This window comes from Oncorhynchus nerka, linkage group LG2 (genome assembly GCF_034236695.1).
Source record: "Oncorhynchus nerka isolate Pitt River linkage group LG2, Oner_Uvic_2.0, whole genome shotgun sequence".
Classification (NCBI taxonomy): domain Eukaryota; kingdom Metazoa; phylum Chordata; class Actinopteri; order Salmoniformes; family Salmonidae; genus Oncorhynchus; species Oncorhynchus nerka.
In genome coordinates, this window is record NC_088397.1 from 62,608,430 (window position 1) to 62,629,891 (window position 21,462).

The 21,462-nt window shown below is 43.3% G+C and overlaps 1 protein-coding gene across 2 annotated transcripts in view; it reads right to left on the reverse strand.

Moving 5' to 3' along the window:
* Positions 1-8,437: 8,437 nt before the first annotated feature.
* cdc42 (cell division cycle 42) overlaps positions 8,438-21,462 on the reverse strand; it is a 50,821-nt gene continuing 37,796 nt past the window's right edge. For both annotated transcript variants that reach the window (XM_029676392.2, XM_029676402.2), the window contains exons 2-6: positions 18,299-18,439; positions 18,126-18,198; positions 17,639-17,748; positions 17,331-17,528; positions 8,438-10,487 (exon numbers count right to left, since the gene is read on the reverse strand). In XM_029676392.2, coding sequence (XP_029532252.1) covers positions 10,398-10,487; positions 17,331-17,528; positions 17,639-17,748; positions 18,126-18,198; positions 18,299-18,403 — 576 coding nt within the window. In that variant the 5' untranslated portion in view covers positions 18,404-18,439 and the 3' untranslated portion in view covers positions 8,438-10,397. The remainder of the gene's footprint in view (positions 10,488-17,330; positions 17,529-17,638; positions 17,749-18,125; positions 18,199-18,298; positions 18,440-21,462) is intronic.

A 21,462-nucleotide genomic window follows, 5' to 3' on the forward strand; every position in this document is an offset into this window, starting at 1 on the left:
TCAATTCTTCTATTTGTGTAGTAAACTAAGAGCTCTAGTCAATTCATATTGTGAAAGGTTTGCGGTGTAGCATTATTGAAATGTAAAGGTAATTTCCAATTGAGCTGACATATGTAGAGCCCTAAGGATCAGTATGGATTCTCACCAGAAGTACTACAGTGGTTCGTCCTTTAAAAGTTGCAGCGTACTACAGCACAGCTTGCATGGTGCCACAGAATTCTATGGTACGTTATTTAAGTGCCAACCACTGGTACCATTAATGCTAGCTAGTGCTAGTTTGACCACCAGAGGGCATCTTTGAAAAGCATTTGATAGCCTTCAATAGTGGCTGTACTAGAGAATTGAAAACCTTTTTTTAGAACATAGCATATGAGACTGATTTTAAGAAATGTTGCTTAAGTAATTTGATTAATATTATGGTGTTTCTATTCCAAGAAAAACGAAAAACCCTCTGGATTTCCTTTAGGATGGAACGGAAAATATGGCGCTGTATAACGTGACTGTCGGGAGTAGGCTGCAGTGCTGGGCTATTTATCTAAAGAATCCTCGTGCTGTGCGGGCACGCGGGAGACCGGGGTTCAATTCCCCAATGGGGAGGAAGGAATAGGCTGTCCTTGAAAATAAGAATTTGTTCTTAACTGACTTGCCTAGTTAAATAAAGGATACACTAAGAGCATAACATTTCTACACCCTAATTGCAGTCTAACCAATACGTAAACAGAGATTCAGTGAAAATACAAATCTCATTGATTTATCAAGACCAGTCCCCATGCTTGTCTCAGAGCAGTGCGAAACGGTGCTAAAATAGTTGTAGGCTATTGCTTCAAATGCTATTGCTTCTAACTTTAATATGCTCTTTAAATAAATAAGACCTACACCACTTTTAACAGCACATTACTCAACACTAGTGAGACTCATGTTGGCTACGGTAGGCCTACAGTACATAAAAAAATATGACATGACTCTCCGCCAATAATTACATGCAGTGGGGAGAACAAGTATTTGATAACCTGCAAAATTGGCAGTGTTTCCTACTTACAAAGCATGTAGAGGTCTGTAATTTTTATCACGGGGACACTTCAACTGCGAGAGACGGAATCTAAAGCAAAAATCCAGAAAATCACATTGTATGATTTTTAAGTAATTAATTTGCCTTTTATTGCATGACATAAGTATTTGATACATCAGAAAAGCAGAACTTAATATTTGGTACAGAACCCTTGGTTTGCAATTACAGAGATCATATGTTTCCTGTAGTTCTTGACCAGGTTTGCACACACTGCAGCAGGGATTTTGGCCCACTCCTCCATACAGACCTTCTCCAGATCCTTCAGGTTTCGGGGCTATCGCTGGGCAATACGGACTTTCAGCTCCCTCCAAAGATTTTCTATTGGGTTCAGGTCTGGAGACTGGCTAGGCCACTCCAGGACCTTGAGATGCTTCTTATGGAGCCACTCCTTAGTTGCCCTGGCTGTGTGTTTCAGGTCGTTGTTATGCTGGAAGACCCAGCCACGACCCATCTTCAATGCTCTTACTGAGGGAAGGAGGTTGTTGGCCAAGATCTCGCGATACATGGCCCCTTCCATCCTCCCCTCAATACAGTGCAGTCGTTCTGTCCCCTTTGCAGGAATGCATCCTTCTTCTTCCTCCAAACACGGCGAGTGGAGTTTAGACCAAAAAGCTATATTTTTGTCTCATCAGACCACATGACCTTCTCCCATTCCTCCTCTGGATCATCCAGATGATCACTTTAGACGGGCCTGGACATGCGCTGGCCTGAGCAGGGGGACCTTGCGTGCGCTGCAGGATTTTAATCCATGACGGCGTAGTGTGTTACTAATGGTTTTCTTTGAGACTGTGGTCCCAGCTCTCTTCAGGTCATTGACCAGGTCCTGCCGTGTAGTTCTGGGCTGATCCCTCACCTTCCTCTTACTCATTGATGCCCCACAAGGTGAGATCATGCATGGAGCCCCAGACCGAGGGTGACCGTCATCTTGAACTTCTTCCATTTTCTAATAATTGCGCTAACAGTTGTTGTCTTCTCACCAAGCTGCTTGCCTATTGTCCTGTAGCCCATCCCAGCCTTGTGCAGGTCTACAATTTTATCCCTGATGTCCTTACACAGCTCTCTCGGGTGTTGGCCATTGTGGAGACGTTGGAGTCTGTTTGATTGAGTGTGTGGACAGGTGTCTTTTATAAAGGTAACGAGTTCAAACAGGTGCAGTTAATACAGATAATGAGTGGATCAATCTATGGCCATAGCATCCTATAGCCTAATTTCCTCTGTCAAACAGGTAAGCCTACCTCTGACTTCTTAAATAGGAAGAAACCTTTGATTCTCCTCCTGAAATGCCACTGTAGCTCTACACAGCACAGCCATTGGTTAAGCAGCACACAAAAACGGTTTTGATCAGTAAGAGCAGAGCAGGCCGAGGCTCCGGGTTGGAATATCAATTGCAGTGTGTAATGTAATCTAGTTTTATTTACACCATCCTAGCAGCTATCTTAGAAATATAACTTTTCTCTGTGCTTCTCTGAGCATGCACTTCGTAGCCTATCACCTATATATCTGTGATGCATGATATCACCTTTAGGCTATGGATAAAACAGTTTGAGACCACACTAAGTAGACTATAGGCGCAATTAATATTGAGCACCCAGCGGAGTATCAGAGATGAGGGATGGCATCAGGCACACATCGATATATAGCCTAATAAGTAACGAATACTAAAACAATGAGAAATATTGAAATTTAATCAATTACACGACCCTCCCTTGGACTACATAAAAAAATACTAAACCCTCCCCTTGATTGAAATTGGAAAAGCTCCTCCAGGTAACGATTCTGTACATTTTTATCCGTCCCTAATTACTGCATTATTTGACGTTTGTCCAAATTGGATTTTATCTTTGACAGAATCGTCGATTTATGACGTAGGAGTCATTTGTTCTATTCTATTCTTCTCCCTGGCAGGAACAGAACTCTATTCTAGTGCAGCATTGGATGCATGGTGAGATCCATGATCCTCTTACTGAAACCATACAGAGCGAGCAGGAGGGAGGCCACAGTCTATTGTTTAAGTCCCTATCTAAATTTGTGACGAATAACGCTCAAAATAGCTCTCATGCCTTTAACCACACACACCACGTTCCAAGCTAGCCAATTATTGCTCTCAAATATGCCCTCTGGTGGTCAAACTAGCACTAACTAGCATTAATGGTACCAGTGTTTGGCACCACGCAAGATTCTGAGGCAACTTTTAAAGGACGAACCACTGTATGTAAGAAGTCCCAGACAACGTTGTCCATTGATTATATATTTATAATACAGTACCTTTACAAGAACCATAAATAACGTTCTAATAAATTAAAATCAAATTAAAATAATCAGGTCTGCCACCAATGATGGATAAATACAAATACACACACCACCATATTGTCTCTTCTTATCATAGAACTTTAGCAATGCTCTAAAGTTCCCGGTAGTCTGCTCTGTGTTGTACTGTACCCTCTGAGGCTACGGCTGGGTTAGGATGTCCCCCTCTACAGCCTGAGGCCTACAGCTGTCACTCTGACCTAATTCTACTGCTCTAGACCCAGGGGTAAAGAGACATACTAATTCCATTTAGAGAGAAGGCTCTACTCTTGTATGGACCAACAGGTTGGAGGCTGAGTCTCAATCCCTCTGCCCTTGTTCATTCCAGCTTCACTGATCTATACATGCATAAGCAATAGCTCCACCTAGCTCCTACCACGAAGCATACGGGATGTGACGTAGGTGCATGACCCACAGCATCTTAGAGCCTGCATTCCTGGCCTAACCTAGTAAACCCCTCTGGATACATACACATTGCTATGATAAACAGGATAAAGTCTGAGGCCGAGGCTGCATGGACAAATTGATGGCTCATTGTAGATCATGGATTTTGGATTGTAACGAGTCCCTGTTGAGTTAGTTAGAAACATGATTATGTCTATTTGGTGGGCCTCAAGAAACTCTAGAGAGCTTTAAATGGATCACAGGCCCTGTACGTTAGGGAACAGACGCTCTAAAGGGACGCCACTGCTGACCTCACTCTTTCCATGAACTCAGGGAATCAGCCAGGACATGAGAGGGGAGCAAGAGAGGAGAAGAACAGAGAGAGCGAGAGAGGACAGATACTGCATCAGTGTGGCAGATGATGTTATCAGTGAGGTCACTCACCATCTCATCCCTGAGTGGATAAATCTGATAAGGTGAACAGCGTGGATCAGATAGGGAGTGAAAGTGACAGGCGTGTGGTGGACCAGAGCGTTCCAGGCACTGTGTTCATGTGGGCTGCCGGCAGTTGGCTTGGCCAGCACTGTTTATTTTGGTTCAGCTGCACTAGCTCTCTTGATGCTGGTACATCTATCTATGGGGGTTTGGACTCAGTGTTGGTTCCCCTTGGCCTGCATGATGACCACCTGTCTTTCCCCCTCTCACACACACACAGCTGTGGACAGTGAATTTGTGACGACCACCTCAGGCAGGACGGTCTGTCGACACATCATACGGGGGAGGAGAGACGTGTAAGATTTCCCTCACACCTGGACAGTGCTAGCACCTGTGGGAATGAATCTGTGGTGTGGCAGGAGGGGAGACGGACTGTGTGTGTTTTTGTTGGTGTGTGTGTGCGTGTGGTACAGCTGAGGGGAGACGTACCATGAGTGTGTTACATGAATCTGTTAGCCGGTGGCGACTTACCGTGTCACAACAAGATGTGCTTTGACAGGAGCGCGGTATCCATGGTCTCCAAGCTGTCAAATAGCCTCTCCAACCCACACCTCAGCCACATAACTCTCTCTCTCTCAAATGCAAACAAATAAATATTGCCAAAATTCAGTTAGTAATGGAATTGATAGAAAATGACATCAAGTGTGGTGGGGATGTTTTGCCTTGGTATATTTATTTTCCTGGAAGTCAAAGAGATATCGATATACAGATACAGAGACATGCTGGCCCTGTTCAAATACTTCAATACTCCATTCATCCCTCCCTTCGTTGAGGTGGTCACTGACCTGTGAAATAGATAGATTATGAGATGTGATTCAGCCTCCAGATGAAATATAGCTTCATCACTCAGAATCGTTCCTTTCCCTTTGCCCTCCCTGCGGCCATCTTTACCATGGCTACATGGGCAGTGCACGCACCGAGACACAGTCAGCATACCTACACGCATGTCTCTACCCTCCCCCATCTCTCTTCCTTGATGAAAAACACATTGTCTTCCATATGTTGACAGGAGTGTCTGGCAAAAGACAGTGCAAAGATAGAGGGCTGAATACCATAATGGCTAAGTGAATAACCCTGACACCTAGAGGCTCAGATATGACATGGAATTGTTTAATGACAGGCAATTAACGCAATAGAGACAGACAGGCAGAGAGATAAATAAGCAGTCGCACACGCATACACACATCACACTCACAAGTTTGAGCTGGCATGCCCACGCATCTCCTAGACATCGGTGGAGTGATTTACTGTATTGCTTTAATAAACTGCTAAAACTTTGACTGCTTTTCATCATAAGTCATCTTCTGTGGAGATCATCATAAAATGCTCGGGTCATATAATGCTGCATAGCACACGCAGTTCCAGGGTTCACCACTGCACTTCTCTCCTGGGACATGGCTCTCCACCAGCTGTGTGTGTGTGTGGGTGTACACTACATTACCAAAAGTATGTGGACAACTGCTCGTTGAACATCTCATTGCAAAATCATGGGCATTAATATGGAGTTGGTCTCCCCTTTGCTGCTTTAACAGCCTCCACTCTTCTGGGAAGGCTTTGAACTAGATGTTGGAACATTGCTGCGGGGACTTGCTTCCATTTAGCCACAAGAGCATTCGTGAGGTTGGGCACTGATGTTGGGCGATTAGGCCTGGCTCGCAGTCTGCATTACAATTCATCCTAAAGGTGTTCGATGGGGTTGAGGTCAGGGCTCTGTGCAGGCCAGTCAAGTTCTTCCACACCAATCTCGACAAACCATTTCTGTATGGACCTCGCTTTGTACATGGGGGCATTGTTATGCTGAAACAGGAAAGTTCCACAAAGTTGGAAGCACATAATTAGTCTAGAATGTCATTGTATGGTTTAGCGTTAAGACTTCCCTTCACTGGAACTAAGGGGCCTAGCCTGAACCATGAAAATCAGTCCCAACCATTATTCTTCATCCACCAAACTTTACAGGTGACACTATGCATTCGGGCAGGTAGCGTTCTACAAGCATCCGTCAAAACAAAGATTAGTCCTTCGGACTGCCAGATGGTGAAGCGTGATTCATCACTCCAAAGGACGTGTTTTCACTGCTCCAGAATCCAATGGCGGCGAGCTTTACACCACTCCAGCGCACGCTTGACATTGCGCTTGGTGATCTTAGACTTGTGTGCGGCTGCTCAGCTATGGAAACCAATTTTATGAAGCTCCCGACAAACAGTTCTTCTACTGACTTTGCTTTCAGAGGCAGTTTGGAACTCGGTAGTGAGTGTTGCAACAGAGGACAGATGATTTTTATGCTCCTAGACATTTCCACTTCACAATAACAGCAATTGACTTGGATAGCTCTAAGCGGGCAGAAATTTGACAAACTGAGTTGTTGGAATGGTGGTATCCTATGACGGTGCCAAGTTTAAAATCACTGAGCTCTTCAGTAAGGCCATTCTACTGCCAATGTTTGTTTATGGAGATTGCATGGCTGTGTGCTCGATTCTATACATCTGCCAGGAACGAGTGTGGCTGAAATAGCAGAATCCACTCATTTGAAGGGGTGTCCACATACTTTTGTATATATAGGGTTTCTTTTGTGCTTCCTCAGTTATTTCTCAGCTATGATTGGTTGTCCCAGAGATGTTTAAACATCACTCAATAGTGATTGGCTGTCCCCAAGGGGACAATTAAACAGGCTTGATCTTGATTGGCTTTCCCAGAGGAGATACTTAAACATGTCTGTCAATGAGGAGCAATGGAGTCTAGTGGGACTCTCCACTCAACTTTATAGTAAGTGCTGAATAGACTCTCTTTTTAGATTTCTAGTTTCTAAGCTCTCTCCCTACACACACACACACTGCATTAACAGAGAGCCAGGCTCAGACAGATCACCAGCTCAGCTTTAATCCGGATGTGGAGTAATGGTGCCCATGGGGCTCTAATCTTATGATTTATGGGAGAGTTAGAGAGTAGATACTTGTGCTGGCAAACAGTCCACAGCATATCAGAGAGTAATGAAGAAAATACTTATTTTTCTAGTTTGGCTGTGCAATGTGAAGTTTAACAAATCTGGACCTTGAAAAACAGCACAGGAGCTAGTGTGCATATCAGCAGATGTTGGTATCACCACTGTACAGCCATTTGCCCACTAAGCTGTGTGCTTGTATGGAAATGCTTGGATAGTAAGTGTTAGCTGATTCTCTCTTCTGCAGGTGGTTACCCCTAGCTAACACACACACAGGAATGCCCTTAGTTCAGCCTATGGGATAATTCATGGGTCTCAGCAGCTCTTTAGCGTAAGAAGGCACCGACAGACAGCACTCCAGAAACGCACAGAATGTGTGAAGGCCTCTTAGAGGTAGAGGTGTGTGTAAAGGTGCATATTTCAACACCCCTCAGGGGCAGACGATCCATGAGCATCTGTGAATGAGTGTGTGTATCACCAAGAACATAGAACCTGATACTTAAATCTTTCTGAAAAGTATTTCAATTTATTAGACATATGCATCCATAATCAATCAGCGCTCCCTGGTGGTTAAAGGAATATCCTACACACATGCAAAAAAATAAATATGGCATCTGGCTGAAGCGAAGACACGCTACCTCACTCTCCAACCAAGGTGCATTAATTCAGGAGCAAACTGAAGTGAAGAGGAAATTCAACTTTTGGGCAGTGTTTAGACAGGCAGCTGATCTTTTTTCCAGTAATTGGTCTTTCGACCAACCAGATCATTTTCCAGAGGTAATCTGATTGATCAAAAGTCCAACAAGATCAGAATTGGGCTGGCTTCGTAACAGCAGCCAGAGGTCAGTGGATTTAAGCTCTTAACATAAACAGCCCAAGAGTTGCTGAATTTCTTCACTTGTGACTGTACTCATGCCTGCAGCTTCCCTTCTATCTAGTATCCATGGGGCAAGATGCAGTGTCAAGTGATGTGGTAGTCAAGTCACTCCAGAGATGTGTTGACATGCCCCACACATTTACCTCCTGCACCCTCTATAATTATTTTTATAAAGTAATACTTTTTAGTGAACTTCCATTTTCCTCCACAAGTGAATGGATATCTCCTACATCATGGTTGGAATGCGAGATGAGGGTAGTATACTTTTGTCTATGCAAACCACACAGAGCAATATTGGGTATTTGACCCTTGAGCGCCACCTTGTTTTCTGTAAACTGCCTGATAAGAATGGCCAAGGAAAAAGGAGTAAAGGCAATTAAGGTATAAGTTTAATATTTTTTTTTTAAAGAATGCATATACAAAGAACAGACGTCAGACAAAGCATTTGGTTTTGCACCAAAACAACGACAGGTTATAATAATAACAATATAATAAATGACTTGGGCTGCATGTCAACCCAACTCTGAGCTACCAGTCAAATCAACCAATCACGATCCAGGTTTAACAGACAATCTTCTGTCATTGGAAGGTTTAAATGAACTCCAATTAGTGTTTCTAGCTGGTGAGTCAGAGTTCAGCTGAGTTCCAGCCCCTAAAATGTAAAAGGAGAGGAAGTAACCTTTTTATAAAATCAAAAACCGCACAACTGAAAAGAAAAAAAAGATTTTGGTAAAAATATCTGGAGCCTACATTGACATGTGCCAGCTTACATCATTAAATCTGTTAACCAATCATCTCAGAGACCAGGGGCTCATCTACATGCATCACCAGCAGGTTCAACAACCATTTCGACAACGTTAACACCATAGAATTAAAAGTAATAGAACAGACAAATCCCTCAGACCACAGATGTTTTTGAGGTACACATACAGTATCATGGCAGCACCACAGCATTGCCATTGCAGCATGACAGTATGAAACACTGAGAAAGGCACAGAATTCTGATGTGGCACAGAAATCTGATTCAATAAGCATCAATTAATTAACAATCCAAATAGGTCATAAAATATGGCCGCAGGTGTACCTACTATAGAACGTTGCTTTGAACGGGGCATGTCAGCTCTACCAATTATAATTCTATGGTTACCATAACGTTTTGACAATGTTGGACCTTAGCAACACATTAAGCACACACCACTTGTTCTGCTAACACTGTTTATGTTCCCTGCTTCAAAAGGCCAATTCCTGCATCAAGACCCATTGCTACGGGATGCCTTTAGATATTTAGTAATGCCAGTCCCTAATTTACACCTAGCCTCTTCCCCTACAGTACAGTCCTACAGTACAGTTCTGAAAGGATTGGATAGATAAGCAATATGGTAATAAAATGTTTCCTTATCCAGTTTATTAAGATCTACAAAAGTGCCCCGGGGGTAGGGGCATATAGGAGAAATAAAAGTTTCTATGATCAGACTTCTGTTCTGTCATGTGGAGGGGAGACATTGGCAAAGAAAAAGGCTACTCTCAGCACTACTTCAGGTGGTTTTGGAGGTGGAGCAGCAGGATTGGGCACTTGACGTGCTCATCAAGAGGGGTGGGGATTAATAATGCAGCAGCTATTTCATTTGGGGGTGGAGCATAGGTCTTTCAGAACGGCTAACTGGCCAATGGCTGCAAAGAAGATGGATGACTAAGAGCCAATCGACATCACTGACAGGGCAAGATGTCAAAGACAGTTTAGCCTGATTTCCTAAATCACCTATGAGAGATGACACTTTTATGAGAGCCTATGTCACCTGTGTGTTGCCGGCATGGTTCAAACCCTTTGGATAGTAAAAAGGGACATGGTCTTGGCCTTCCCTTGAGTGCAGGGCTGAATCTCAGTCTATAGTTACTGCCTCTCCTTGTCTCCTTCCCTGAATTTTAAAGTCAATGCTCAGTGGGCATCCATCATATTGCTTTCACTAACTTTACTGTGAGATCGGTGTAGATTAAGATGAGGAAGCCACTTTAGCCTACTGAGAGGCACTGATTACGCAGGACTGGGTTGTCTGTCACACATCTAAAGGCTCGTACTTACTGTTCTAACTGGAATAGGAGTGTGGCCATGATAGTCACGGTTACAAGCTGGGTTAGGTTCACTTCTGTCTCTCCATCCGTCGGCCCGCTGGTTTATTGCAGTCTAATCGGAAACTCGTTGTTTGTTTTTATACTTCGCTTCAGAGTAAATGGCTGTCAATCAGCCTTAGCAGAGCAAGGGATGGGATGGGCGGGTGAGGGGAGGGTGTGTGTGAAGTGGTGTAAATGTGTGTGAGGGATGAGGTCACTCATAGCAGCACACATTTGCGTTTCTTCTTGGGCTCGGGAGGCTCCAGCGCAGCCAGTATCGCCTCATCAAACACATTCTTTAGGCCTTTCTGTGGATACAAACAAACACACAGGCTCAATGAAGGGGCAGCATATACACACACACGACCCATGAGAGCGTCCGCTGGATAAGAGCGTCTGCTAAATCACTAAACTAAAAAATTAAATGATCAATGACGGGGTAACACAGACACACATGAAAGGGAAAAACAATAGCATGAATACAGAAAGGCATTAAACAAAAAAACAAAGGGTTAAATGATCAAGTGCAAACAATACATAGCATTGGCAGAAATTAAAACCCAGGATACTTCATCTTCACAGACGGAGGTGAAAATGAAGTCAAGAGCAGTTGGGGATATGATCAACCTGAATTCATTCATATCAAAGTGAGGAGCGTTCAAAACAAAGTCTGGGCAAACAAGAAAGTGGAGGTACGAGAGAATACTGGCTCAAAGAGACACATTCCGCATCTCACACATACACACACAGTGGGAAGGGAAGTCAAATTAAACAACTACACCAAGCCAGACCACTCAAACAGTTTCACCAGATCACTAAAGAGCCTCTGTTAGCTGGAACTTCCCTTGGCTTTTGCTGATTAACGTGTAATTAGTTGGAGCAGCATATTTCTGCGCTCACTGTTTGTTGGTAGAGCAGCTTAGGATAGGAAGGATGGCCTCAAGCCATGCCATGTAACGGGAGAGTGGTACAACACAGCTCTATGAGCAGAGCAGGAAGCCCCTGTATCCCTCTGTTTAAGGAAACTCAAGGAACCCTGTAGAAACAAACTATGGCAAGACATGTTTTACCCAGAGATCAGGCTCTATTAAAAATTGGTCTAGGAGCCTATGTAGCAATATGACGCAGCACGATTGAGCTGCTATCCAGCTGTCCCCGTAGATGGAGGAAAAGACAAGCGGACAAAAAGGATAGCAATTTCAGTTGTCCTTTATTAATTCATGTCACAAATCATTTCACACGATTATATTAGCTTTTTATTTCTTTTTACTGCCAAGATGGCTAGATATGAACTGCAGCAAATGGCACTACAGAGTGGTACATAGAGAGTTTGGCCTGTTAGAGCTGGACGGCATGGTGCTGCCTTGGAGGATTCCATTCAGGATGACTATTTGGTAGGGGTGTAACGGTTCATTAAACCCATAGTTCGGTACATAGTGTGGTTTGGGGGGGGGTCACAGTACAAAGGAAAAACGAAATGCCATTCACAGCGTTCAGCAATCAATGTTCCATTGTTTGATGTGACTGGACATTGGTCATCCATTTATATATTCTTAATTCAATTTCTTTACTTAGATGTGTGTGTATTGGGTATATGTTGTGAGATTGTTAGATATTACTGCACTGTCGGAGCTAGAAAGACAAGCATTTCTCTACACCCACAATAACATCTGCTAAACACATGTATGTGACCAATACGATTTGATATGGATTGTTTTGTTGGACTTTTCACGTTTTCACTAATGCTGCATTTGTAACCATGTGGGAGGTAGGAATTTACCCGTTGTGAAGTCGTAAATACATGTGATTTGAACTCAGAGAAACGCAGATTGGCTTATGGTGAATAAGCTGTGTCAACCATAAACTAAAAGTACAGCTATCATGCTTGTAAACAGATTATGAAGGTCAAAAACCACATTAATAGATTGCCTTTTATAAAAAAAATGTTTTTAACTGCGGTTAGAGGCCATTTCCATAGTAGGTGACATCAGAGGTCACCATGTGGGAGAAGTGGGTGCTCATCGTACCCAATTAGTTCCTGGCTGTACCTCACAAAAGGAAAGTTTGAAATGTGTCAAATTTGGATTACAACACGTGCATCAGCTTTAGTTGATTTAATGGAAGACTGAAGTGTTTTTTCAGCTCAGATTCACTTAAGGGAAAGGGAGATACCTAGTCCGTTATACAACAACGCATCTTCCACATTTAACCTGAGACGGCCCTCCGCAGCTCTGATTCAATCGACATCCAAGTCTTCTGCGCCCAGGGAACAATGGGATAACTGCCTTGCTCAGGGGCAGAACAACAGATTTTTTTTTACCTTGTCAGCTCAGGGATTAGATCCAGCAACCTTTCGGTTACTGGCCCAACGCGCCTACCAGATGCCCTGAAGAGGCATATGCCTTCAACGTAGCATAGACATAGCCTATAGGCCTAGTGTTTTATTTTGTAAATATACGTTATATATTAATTCAGGTTCACAGTGCGGACCGAACCGAGGTTACCATGCCAAAGAGTTGGGTATGAATACATGTACCATTACACCCCTACTATTTGGGTTCTAGCTCTAAATGGTTGCCTTTGCAAGTTTGGTTTTAAAATCCATGGTCTGCCATGGGTCAGTACTGCCCAAAAGGTTCCAACATGGCTGACGTGATATCATCAAAGAGCATTGTTGTAATGCTTCTTGGTTGAAACCATGATGGCCAAACTCTGTTGCTCTGGCACAGCCCTAAATGTAAATGGTCAGACCGCAGGCTTGTCATATATCAGCAGTAGTACAAAAAAACACATGAACATTAGGAATCATGGAGGCTTGTAGAATTGGTGCTTAAATCACAATGCTGTGGAGCCAAGTAAATAAGACACTCCCTTAACTCTGGACTCTCCAAATAATATAGCATGGGGAGGAGGAGAAACACTAACCAAAGGAGAAGAGACATAGGCTGTGTCTCAAATCACATGCAAACTCCCAGAAAGTACACTACTTTGTCCACTATGGTAACAGGATGTCATTTGAGATTCGCCCAGGGAGGATAAGTGATGGGATTAACCAAACCAAAACAGTCCTTCAGGCACAGTAAGGCCCATGAGGACAAGTAAACAAAAAGAGAAGGGAAGGAAGAGCAATGGGACACAATAGAAAGTAGCACTGTCATAACGGGGGAGTGGATACAGGGATTGCTTTAAGAGGTTCTGGGTTGGTTGGGTAAAACAACAGGTTTAAACTAAAAGTAAGCAGCAAACAATTTGAGAGAAAGGAGGAACGGATTTTAGAATATACAGCACTTCCTCTTTCTTTGCGTCTCTGGTGGCTCTAGGGCGGCTAGGATAGCTTCATCAAATACATTCTTCAGCCCTCGCTATAACGACAAAGGAGAAGGGAGAAAATGACAGCACAGTTAGCACAGCAAACAGAGAAAGAGGAGATGAGCAGAGAAGACAAGAAAAGAGGAGAGCGGAAGAGGCAGTGGAGGAGAGATTGCAGTAGAGGCAAGAAGAAATTGAAATGGTAAAATGCAGATGAGGGCGAGTGAGGTTAGGAGAAAGAGTGCAGGCAACATTGTGTAGAAAATGTAAGGACAGAGCATTAGGAGACTAGAGCGAGGACTAGAAGATGGATCTACTGTAAAACAACGTTGGTAGAGGAGATGAGGAAGCCTCTAGAGAGATAGAAGTTTAGATAGAAGTTTCCGTGACCAACAGATCTAGGATCAGATTACCCTATACCCCCTGTTACAACCTTCACCATGTGGATAAAACATCTGACCCAGGTCCAATGGTTAGGGGCAACTTATGTTTTGCCTACTGGGGAGACAGTCACACAGGAAACAGGATATTGCATCAGCATCTGTTACGCCAGTGGAAGCTGGTCTAGAGAGAGGAAGGAAGGCGGCAAGACGCCAGGCCAGTGTAGGAGAGAGACAAGATGGGGAGGGAGCGGGGACCTAAAACTAAACTGGGCCACAGCTCACATCCACTGGGACCCATTGTTTCCACAGTACAGCCCAACTCCCACCGCGTAACACCATCAGACAAGATGGCCGTATGAGATGGTGGTGATAGCTGTACTCCTCTTTGCAGCTTAGAAATGGACATCTCTGATATGCGCAATAGGGTGATAATGAGGACAATATTTTTCCATCTAAAAGGATTAATATAATATAGACTGTTTGCCAATCTGCTTTGTTTGACTACCAAGAGTTTTGTCACTGGTGCAGCTCAAGCACACCCCTGTACCACAAGCTGATGGAAAATGTTGAATTTTGGGTGTAAAAAAAACTAACGCCTACAAACAACTTCAACAGACCAACTTTTTATCTGCAACTAAAAATACTGCACATTCCTGAATGAGGCCAACAACTGATAGACTGCAGACAGCAGCTGCTAAACACTTTAGAGTAGGGCAATATATGTCTATCTATACTTATCGTAAAACAATATGCATATTGACCGATTTCACCACTGTTTCTACTACTGTAGCGATTCAAAGGGAACAGCCAGAGTGGGACTTGAACCAGAGACCATGTGGTTTCAAGGGTACTAGTACCTTTGTGCCATAAAAGGTCTGGGTAAATCAAACACAGCATATCAGATGAATACACAGACCAGAGCATGCAGTCTACCCCACTTTCTTGTTTCTGTGAGCAGTGACAGATTATATAGGGCATCTATTCAGCTGAGCAGAGAGAACACTTACCTGCAGGTGGCCTGTGTAATTTCAAGATTGAGTGAAGATGTGTGGCAGTGTCTTTTTTTGTGTGTGTATACAGTTGAAGTCGGAAGTTTACATACACCTTAGCCAAATACATGTAAAGTTAGTTTTTCACTATTCCTGAAATTGAATCCTAGTAAACATTCCCCGTCTTACATCAGTCATCATATTCCCAGTGGGTCAGAAGTTTACATACACTCAATTAGTATTTGGTAGCATTGCCTTTTAAAAATGGTTTAACTTGGGTCAAATGTTTCAAGTTGCCTTCCACAACCTTGTTGGGTGAATTTTGGCCCATTCCTCCTGACAGAGCTGGTGTAACCGAGTCAGGTTTGTAGGCCTCCTTGCTCACACGCCTTTTCAGTTCTGCCCACAAATTTTCTATAGGATTGAGGTCATGGCTTTGTGATGGCCACTCCAATACCTGGACTTTGTTGTCCTTAAGCCAGTTGCCACAAATTTGGAAGTATGCTTGGGGTCATTGTCCATTTGGAAGAGCCATTTGCAACCAAGCTTTAACTTCTTGACTGATGGCTTGAGATGTTGCTTTAATATATCCACATAATGGTCCCTCCTCATGATGCCATCTATTTTGTGAAGGGCACCAGTCAATCCTGCAGCAAAGCACTCTCACAACATGCTGCCACCCCTGTGCTTCACTGTTGGGGATGGTGTTCTTCGGCTTGCAAGCCTCCCCTTTCTCCTCAAAACATGACAATGGTCATTATGGCCAAACAGTTATATTTTTGTTTCATCGGACCAGAGGGCATTTCTCCAAAAAATACGATCTTTGTCCCCATGTGCAGTTGCAAACCGTAGTCTGCCTTTTTGTTTTATGGCGGTTTTTCAAGCAGTGGCTTCTTCCTTGCTGAGCGGCCTTTCAGGTTATGTCGATATAGGACTCCTTTTACTGTGGAAATTGATACTTTTGTACCGGTTTCCTCCAGGATCTTCACTAGGTCCTTTGCTGTTGTCCTGGGATTGATATGCACTTCTCTAGGAGACAGAACGCGTCTCCTTCCTGAGCGGTATGACGGCTGCATGGTCCCATGGTGTTTATACTTGCGTACTATTGTTTGTAACAGATCAACATGGTACCTTCAGGGGTTTGGAAACTGCTCCCAAGGATGAACTAGACTTGTGGAGGTCTACAATTTTTTTTCTGAAGTCTTGGCTGATTTCTTTTGATTTTCCATGATGTCAAGCAAAGAGGCACTGAGTTTCAAGGTAGGCCTTGAAATACATCCACAGGTACACCTCCAATTGACTCAAATTATGTCAATTAGCCTATCAGAAGCTTCTAAAGCCATGACACCATTTTCTGGAATTTTCCAAGCTGCTTAAAAGGCACAATCAACTTAGTGCATGTAAACGTCTGACCCACTGGAATTGTGATTATTTCACTTATAATTCACTGTCTAAAAAATTGTTGGAAAAATTACTTGTCATGCACAAAGTAGATGTCCTAACAGACTTGCCAAAACTATAGTTTGTTAACAAGAAATTTGTGGAGTGGTTGAAAAACAAGTTTTAATGACTCCAACCTACGTGTATGTAAACTTCCCACTTCAACTGTACACGACCGTTCAAAAGTTTGGGGTCACTGAAAAATGTCCCTGTTTTTGAAAGAAAAGCAACTTTTGACCATTAAAATATCAAATTGAACAATAACAGTGTGGACATTGTTAATCTTCTAAATGGCTATTGCAGCTGGAAACGGCAGAATTTTAATGGTATATCTACATAAGCGTACAGAGGCCCATTATCAGCAACCAACACTCCTGTGTTCCAATGGCACGTTGTGTTAGCTAATCCAAGTTTATCATTTTAAAAAGGCTAATTGATCATTAGAAAACCCTTCTGCAATTATGTGAGCACAGATGAAAACGGTTGTGCTGATTAAAGCAGCAATAAAACTGACTTTTAGGCTAGTTGAGTATCTGGAGCATCTGCATTTGTGGGTTCGATTACAGGCTCAAAATGGCCAGAAACAAAGTACTTTCTACTGAAACTTGTCAGTCTATTCTTGTTTTGAGAAATGAAGGCTATTCTATGCGAGAAACAGCCAAGAAACTGAAGATCTCGTACAGCGCTGTGTACTACTCCCTTCACAGAACGGTGCAAATGGGCTCTAGCCTTTTAAAATGATAAACGTGGATTTAGCTAACATAACGTTCCATTGGAACACAGGAGTGATGGTTGCTGATCATCCATTTCCAGCTACAATAGTCATTTACAACATTAACTTGTACTTGATATTATTTTAATGGACCCCCAAAAAATGTTTTTCTTTCAAAAACAAGGATATTTCAAAGTGACCCCAAACTTTTTAACGGTAGTGTGTGTGTACATATGTGGAAGTGACTTGAATGTGCTAGGCTGGGGTGTGTTGCGTACACATGTCTGTGTGGGATTGTATGCGAGTGTCTGGTCTTACCTGCGTGAGAGCTGAGCACTCAACGTATTTGACAGCCTTGAGGTCTCTGGCTAGTTTCTCTGCCGTCTCAGGAGTGATGGGCTTCTGCTTGTTCTTGGCCAACTTCTCTATGGTGGACGGGTCGTCTCGCAGATCTATCTGAGTCCCCACCAACAGGAACGGGGTCTTTGGACAGTGATGGGTGATCTCTGGAACCCACTGGAACACACACACACACAGGTTAGAGTGTGAGTGATATGTGGAGGAGGGAGAGACTAGAAGAGAGGCAGAAGGAGGATATGAGAAGAAGAGGGGGAGCGTAGACCCACCTTTTCTTTTACGTTTTCGAAGGAAGAGGGGGATACGACGGAGAAACAGACGAGGAAGACGTCTGTCTGGGGGTAACTCAGAGGCCGTAACCTGTCATAGTCCTCCTGACCTGGAGAGAAAACAAACGTTACACACACACACACCTGGAATGCAACATGCGTTCAAACTTTTGTTAGGTACACTCTAAAACACAAGCACTTCGATGCACACACCGACACACACACAAAGGGACTTTAGTGTCAGTATTCAGGCTGTCCAGAGAAGGCAGGGTGCGTCTCTGAGAGTCAAACCTCTCCACTGTATAGAAACCAAGACAAACACCAGTCTAAAATAGCAAGGACACACACACGTGTAGAACGCAGCTGATGGGAGGCTATTTCTATAACAATACCAGTCCCTTTACTACAGCTTAGTGAACCTAGCTACCCTTAGTCATCAGTAGGACACACACGATGAGACAGGGCATTGAAGAGGAGCATACTTTACCTGCAGTGTCAAACAACCCCAGGGTGTAGGGCTCCCCTCCTATCATTACAGTTACAGCATAGTTGTCAAACACCTGCAACAGAGAGGGAAGGGTAGAGAGAGCAAGGGGGGGGGGGGGGTTTGAGACAGTGTGTGAGTGTCAGTGTGAGTGTCAGTGTGCATAAAGTACTTACCGTGGGTACGTATTCAGAGGGGAACTTGTTTGTGGTGTAGGAGATTAGCAGACAGGTTTTACCCACAGCTCCATCCCCCACCACAACACATTTGATAGTCTGCATAGCTGTGCTTTAGAATCCTCTTTACTCATTCAAGATCTAGAGAGAAAAGGGGAGAGAAAGATTAGTGACGGTCAGATAGAGCTGTGGGGGTAGCTAGTAGTGTCAAAACAACAGGCTAACATGAGCACTCCTGAGCACCCAGTTTAAACTATTCTAAAATAAGATGAAACTTTAATGAAAATTCGATTGCAGTGTTTTCCACAAGCACATGGAGTAGCCAGCCAATTAGAAAAAGTAGCCAGCCAGGCTCCCCCGGGCTGGGGGAGGTTACGTTTTTTTTTGACCGAACAAGTTCTATTTTGGTAGCCTCTGGTACATTCAAATGCTAGATTGTATTTTCAACCAGCAACTCAGGAAATAACACTTGATAAAAAAATATATATAATTTATTTTTTTAAATCACACTTTAGTGTTAGTTTCAGCTGTTTTACAATATAAAATAAAAAAACAACAAATGTGTTTTGGCTGCACTGGGCCTTTAAAGAATCCTGTAGGAGTCTGCTGACTTACCAGGCTTTAAGCTTCCTTTGAATATACATTTTCTCAGCAACAGTGCCCTCGGAAAGTATTCAGACCATTTAACTTATTCCACATTTTGTTATGTTACAGCATTATTAAAATGTATTTTTTAAGTCCCCTCATCAACCCACACAAACCGCATAATGACAAAGCAAAAACTGTGTTTTTTAAAACTTTAGCAAATCTATTAAAAATAAAACAAATACCTTATTTAATTAAGTATTCAGCCCCTTTGCTATGAGACTCAACTGAGTTCAGGTGAATCCTGTTTCCATTGATCATCCTTGAGATGTTTCTACAACTTAATTGGAGTCCACCTGTGGTAAATTCAATTGATTGGACATGATTTGGAAAGGCACACACCTGTCTATATAAGGTCCCACAGTTGACAGTGCATGTAAAAAATAAAAACCAGGCAATGAGGTTAAAGGAATTGTCCGTAGAGCTCAGGGACAGGATTGTGTCGAGGCACAGATCTGGGAAAGCATAGCAAAAAATATCTGCAGCATCGAAGGTCCCCAAGAACACAGTGCCTCCATTATTCTTAAATGGAAAAAGTTTGCAACCTCCAAGACTCTTCCTAGAGTTGGCCGCACGGCCAAACTGAGCAATCGGGGGAGAAAGGCCTTGGTCAGGAGGTGACCAAGAACCTGATGGTCACTCGGACAGAGCTTCAAGGGTCCTCTGTGGAGATGGGAGAACCTTCCAGAAGGACAACCATCTCCGCAGCACTCCACCAAATCAGGCCTTTATGGTAGAGTGGCCAGACGGAAGCCACTCCTCAGTAAAAAGGACTGACCATGAGAAACAAGATTCTGGTCTGATGAAACCAAGTTAATTCTTTGGCCTGAATGCCAAGTGTCACGTCTGGAGGACACCTGGCACCATCCCTACGCTTCTCTGTGAATTTCACTACGGTGAAGCACGGTGGTGTCAGCGTCATGCTGTGAGGATGTTTTTCAGCGGCAGGGACTGGGAGACTCGTCAGGATCGATGGAAAGATTAAACGGAGCAAAGTACAGAGAGATGCCTTGATGGAAACCTGCTGAACAGCGCTCAGGACCTCAGACTGGGGGCGAAGGTTCACCTTCCAATAGGACAACGACCCTAAGCACACAGCCAAGACGACACAGGAGTGGCTTCAGGACAAGTCCCTGAATGTCCTTGAGTGGCCCAGCCAGAGCCCGGACTTGAACCAAATCAAACACCTCTGGAGAGACCTGAAAATAGCTGTGCAGCAACACTCCCCATCTTACCGGACAGAGCTTGAGAGGATTTCCAGAGAAGAATGGGAGGAACACTCCAAATACAGGTGTGCCAGGCTTGTAGCGTCATACCCAAGACTTGAGGCTGTAATCGCTGCCAAAGATGCTTCAACAAAGTACTGAGTAATGGGTCTGAATACATATACAGTTGAAGTCGGAAGTTTACATACACTAAATTGACTATGCATTTAAACAGCTTGGACAATTCCAGAAAATGATTTAGAAGCTTCTGATAGGCTAATTGACATAATTTGAGTCAATTGGAGGTGTACCTGTGGATGTATTTCAAGGCCTACCTTCAAACTCAGTGCCTCTTTGCTTGACATCATAGGAAAATAAAAATAAATCAAAGACCTCAGAAAAAAAAATTGTAGACCTCCACAAGTCTGGTTTATATTTGGGAACAATTTCCGAACGCCTGATGGTACCGCGTTCACTCAAAGATTCATATCGTTCATTCTAGCGGAAGAGGGCTTAGCATACTTTTCTCAGACTAGCATACTGAAAAGTAGAAAAAGTACCTGGCTGAAAATGACTAATCTGCTGTATAGCCAACTGCCAGCGCTAGTGTAAAAAAACTAAATTGTCTTCATTCACATTCATTCCAAGCACTGTGGTTGGACTGCGACTGCGGTAGTTACAACATACTGTCCCCTAAATGAACACGAGAACCAGAGTTGAGGAAGACGACCGGTTGAGATCCTGATGTGCTGAAGTTCACCCAGTTAAAAAGATGACAGAGCTCTGCAGTCTGCCTGCCAGTTGGGATGTGCACGGTTATTTGAATATCCGAACGGATGTTAGTATTCAAATACTTGGAGTATTCATTTGTGAAAAATGTGTTACATAAGGGTAAAGCAAGACATTTAAAATTAGTTTTATTAAATTAACTTCAGTGTAGTTATGATGACCACCGCATGACCCATAAAAAGAACGGTATCCTTCACGTGTAGCTTGTTTATGTTGGCAAATCAAAGGGGAAGAGGAGTACAAGTTCACTAATGCAATGCAAGATGGAATACAATTACAGAATTAAAAGTTAGCTAAATGAGGACTAGGCTACAATGAGCAACCCAACAGGTAGGCTGTTTTATCTGAATGGCATTGGGAAGAAAGCAGAGCATGTGCCCTCAATAAGCCTAGCTAGCTACCTTCTCTAGGCTACTCCATGCAAGACAGGCATGGTTATATGGGATGACAAACAATATTGTGGTTGCTACAAGTTCTCTAGTTTTGCTGTAGTCAAGTTCCCTTAGAGAGTCTCTCTCTCCCTCA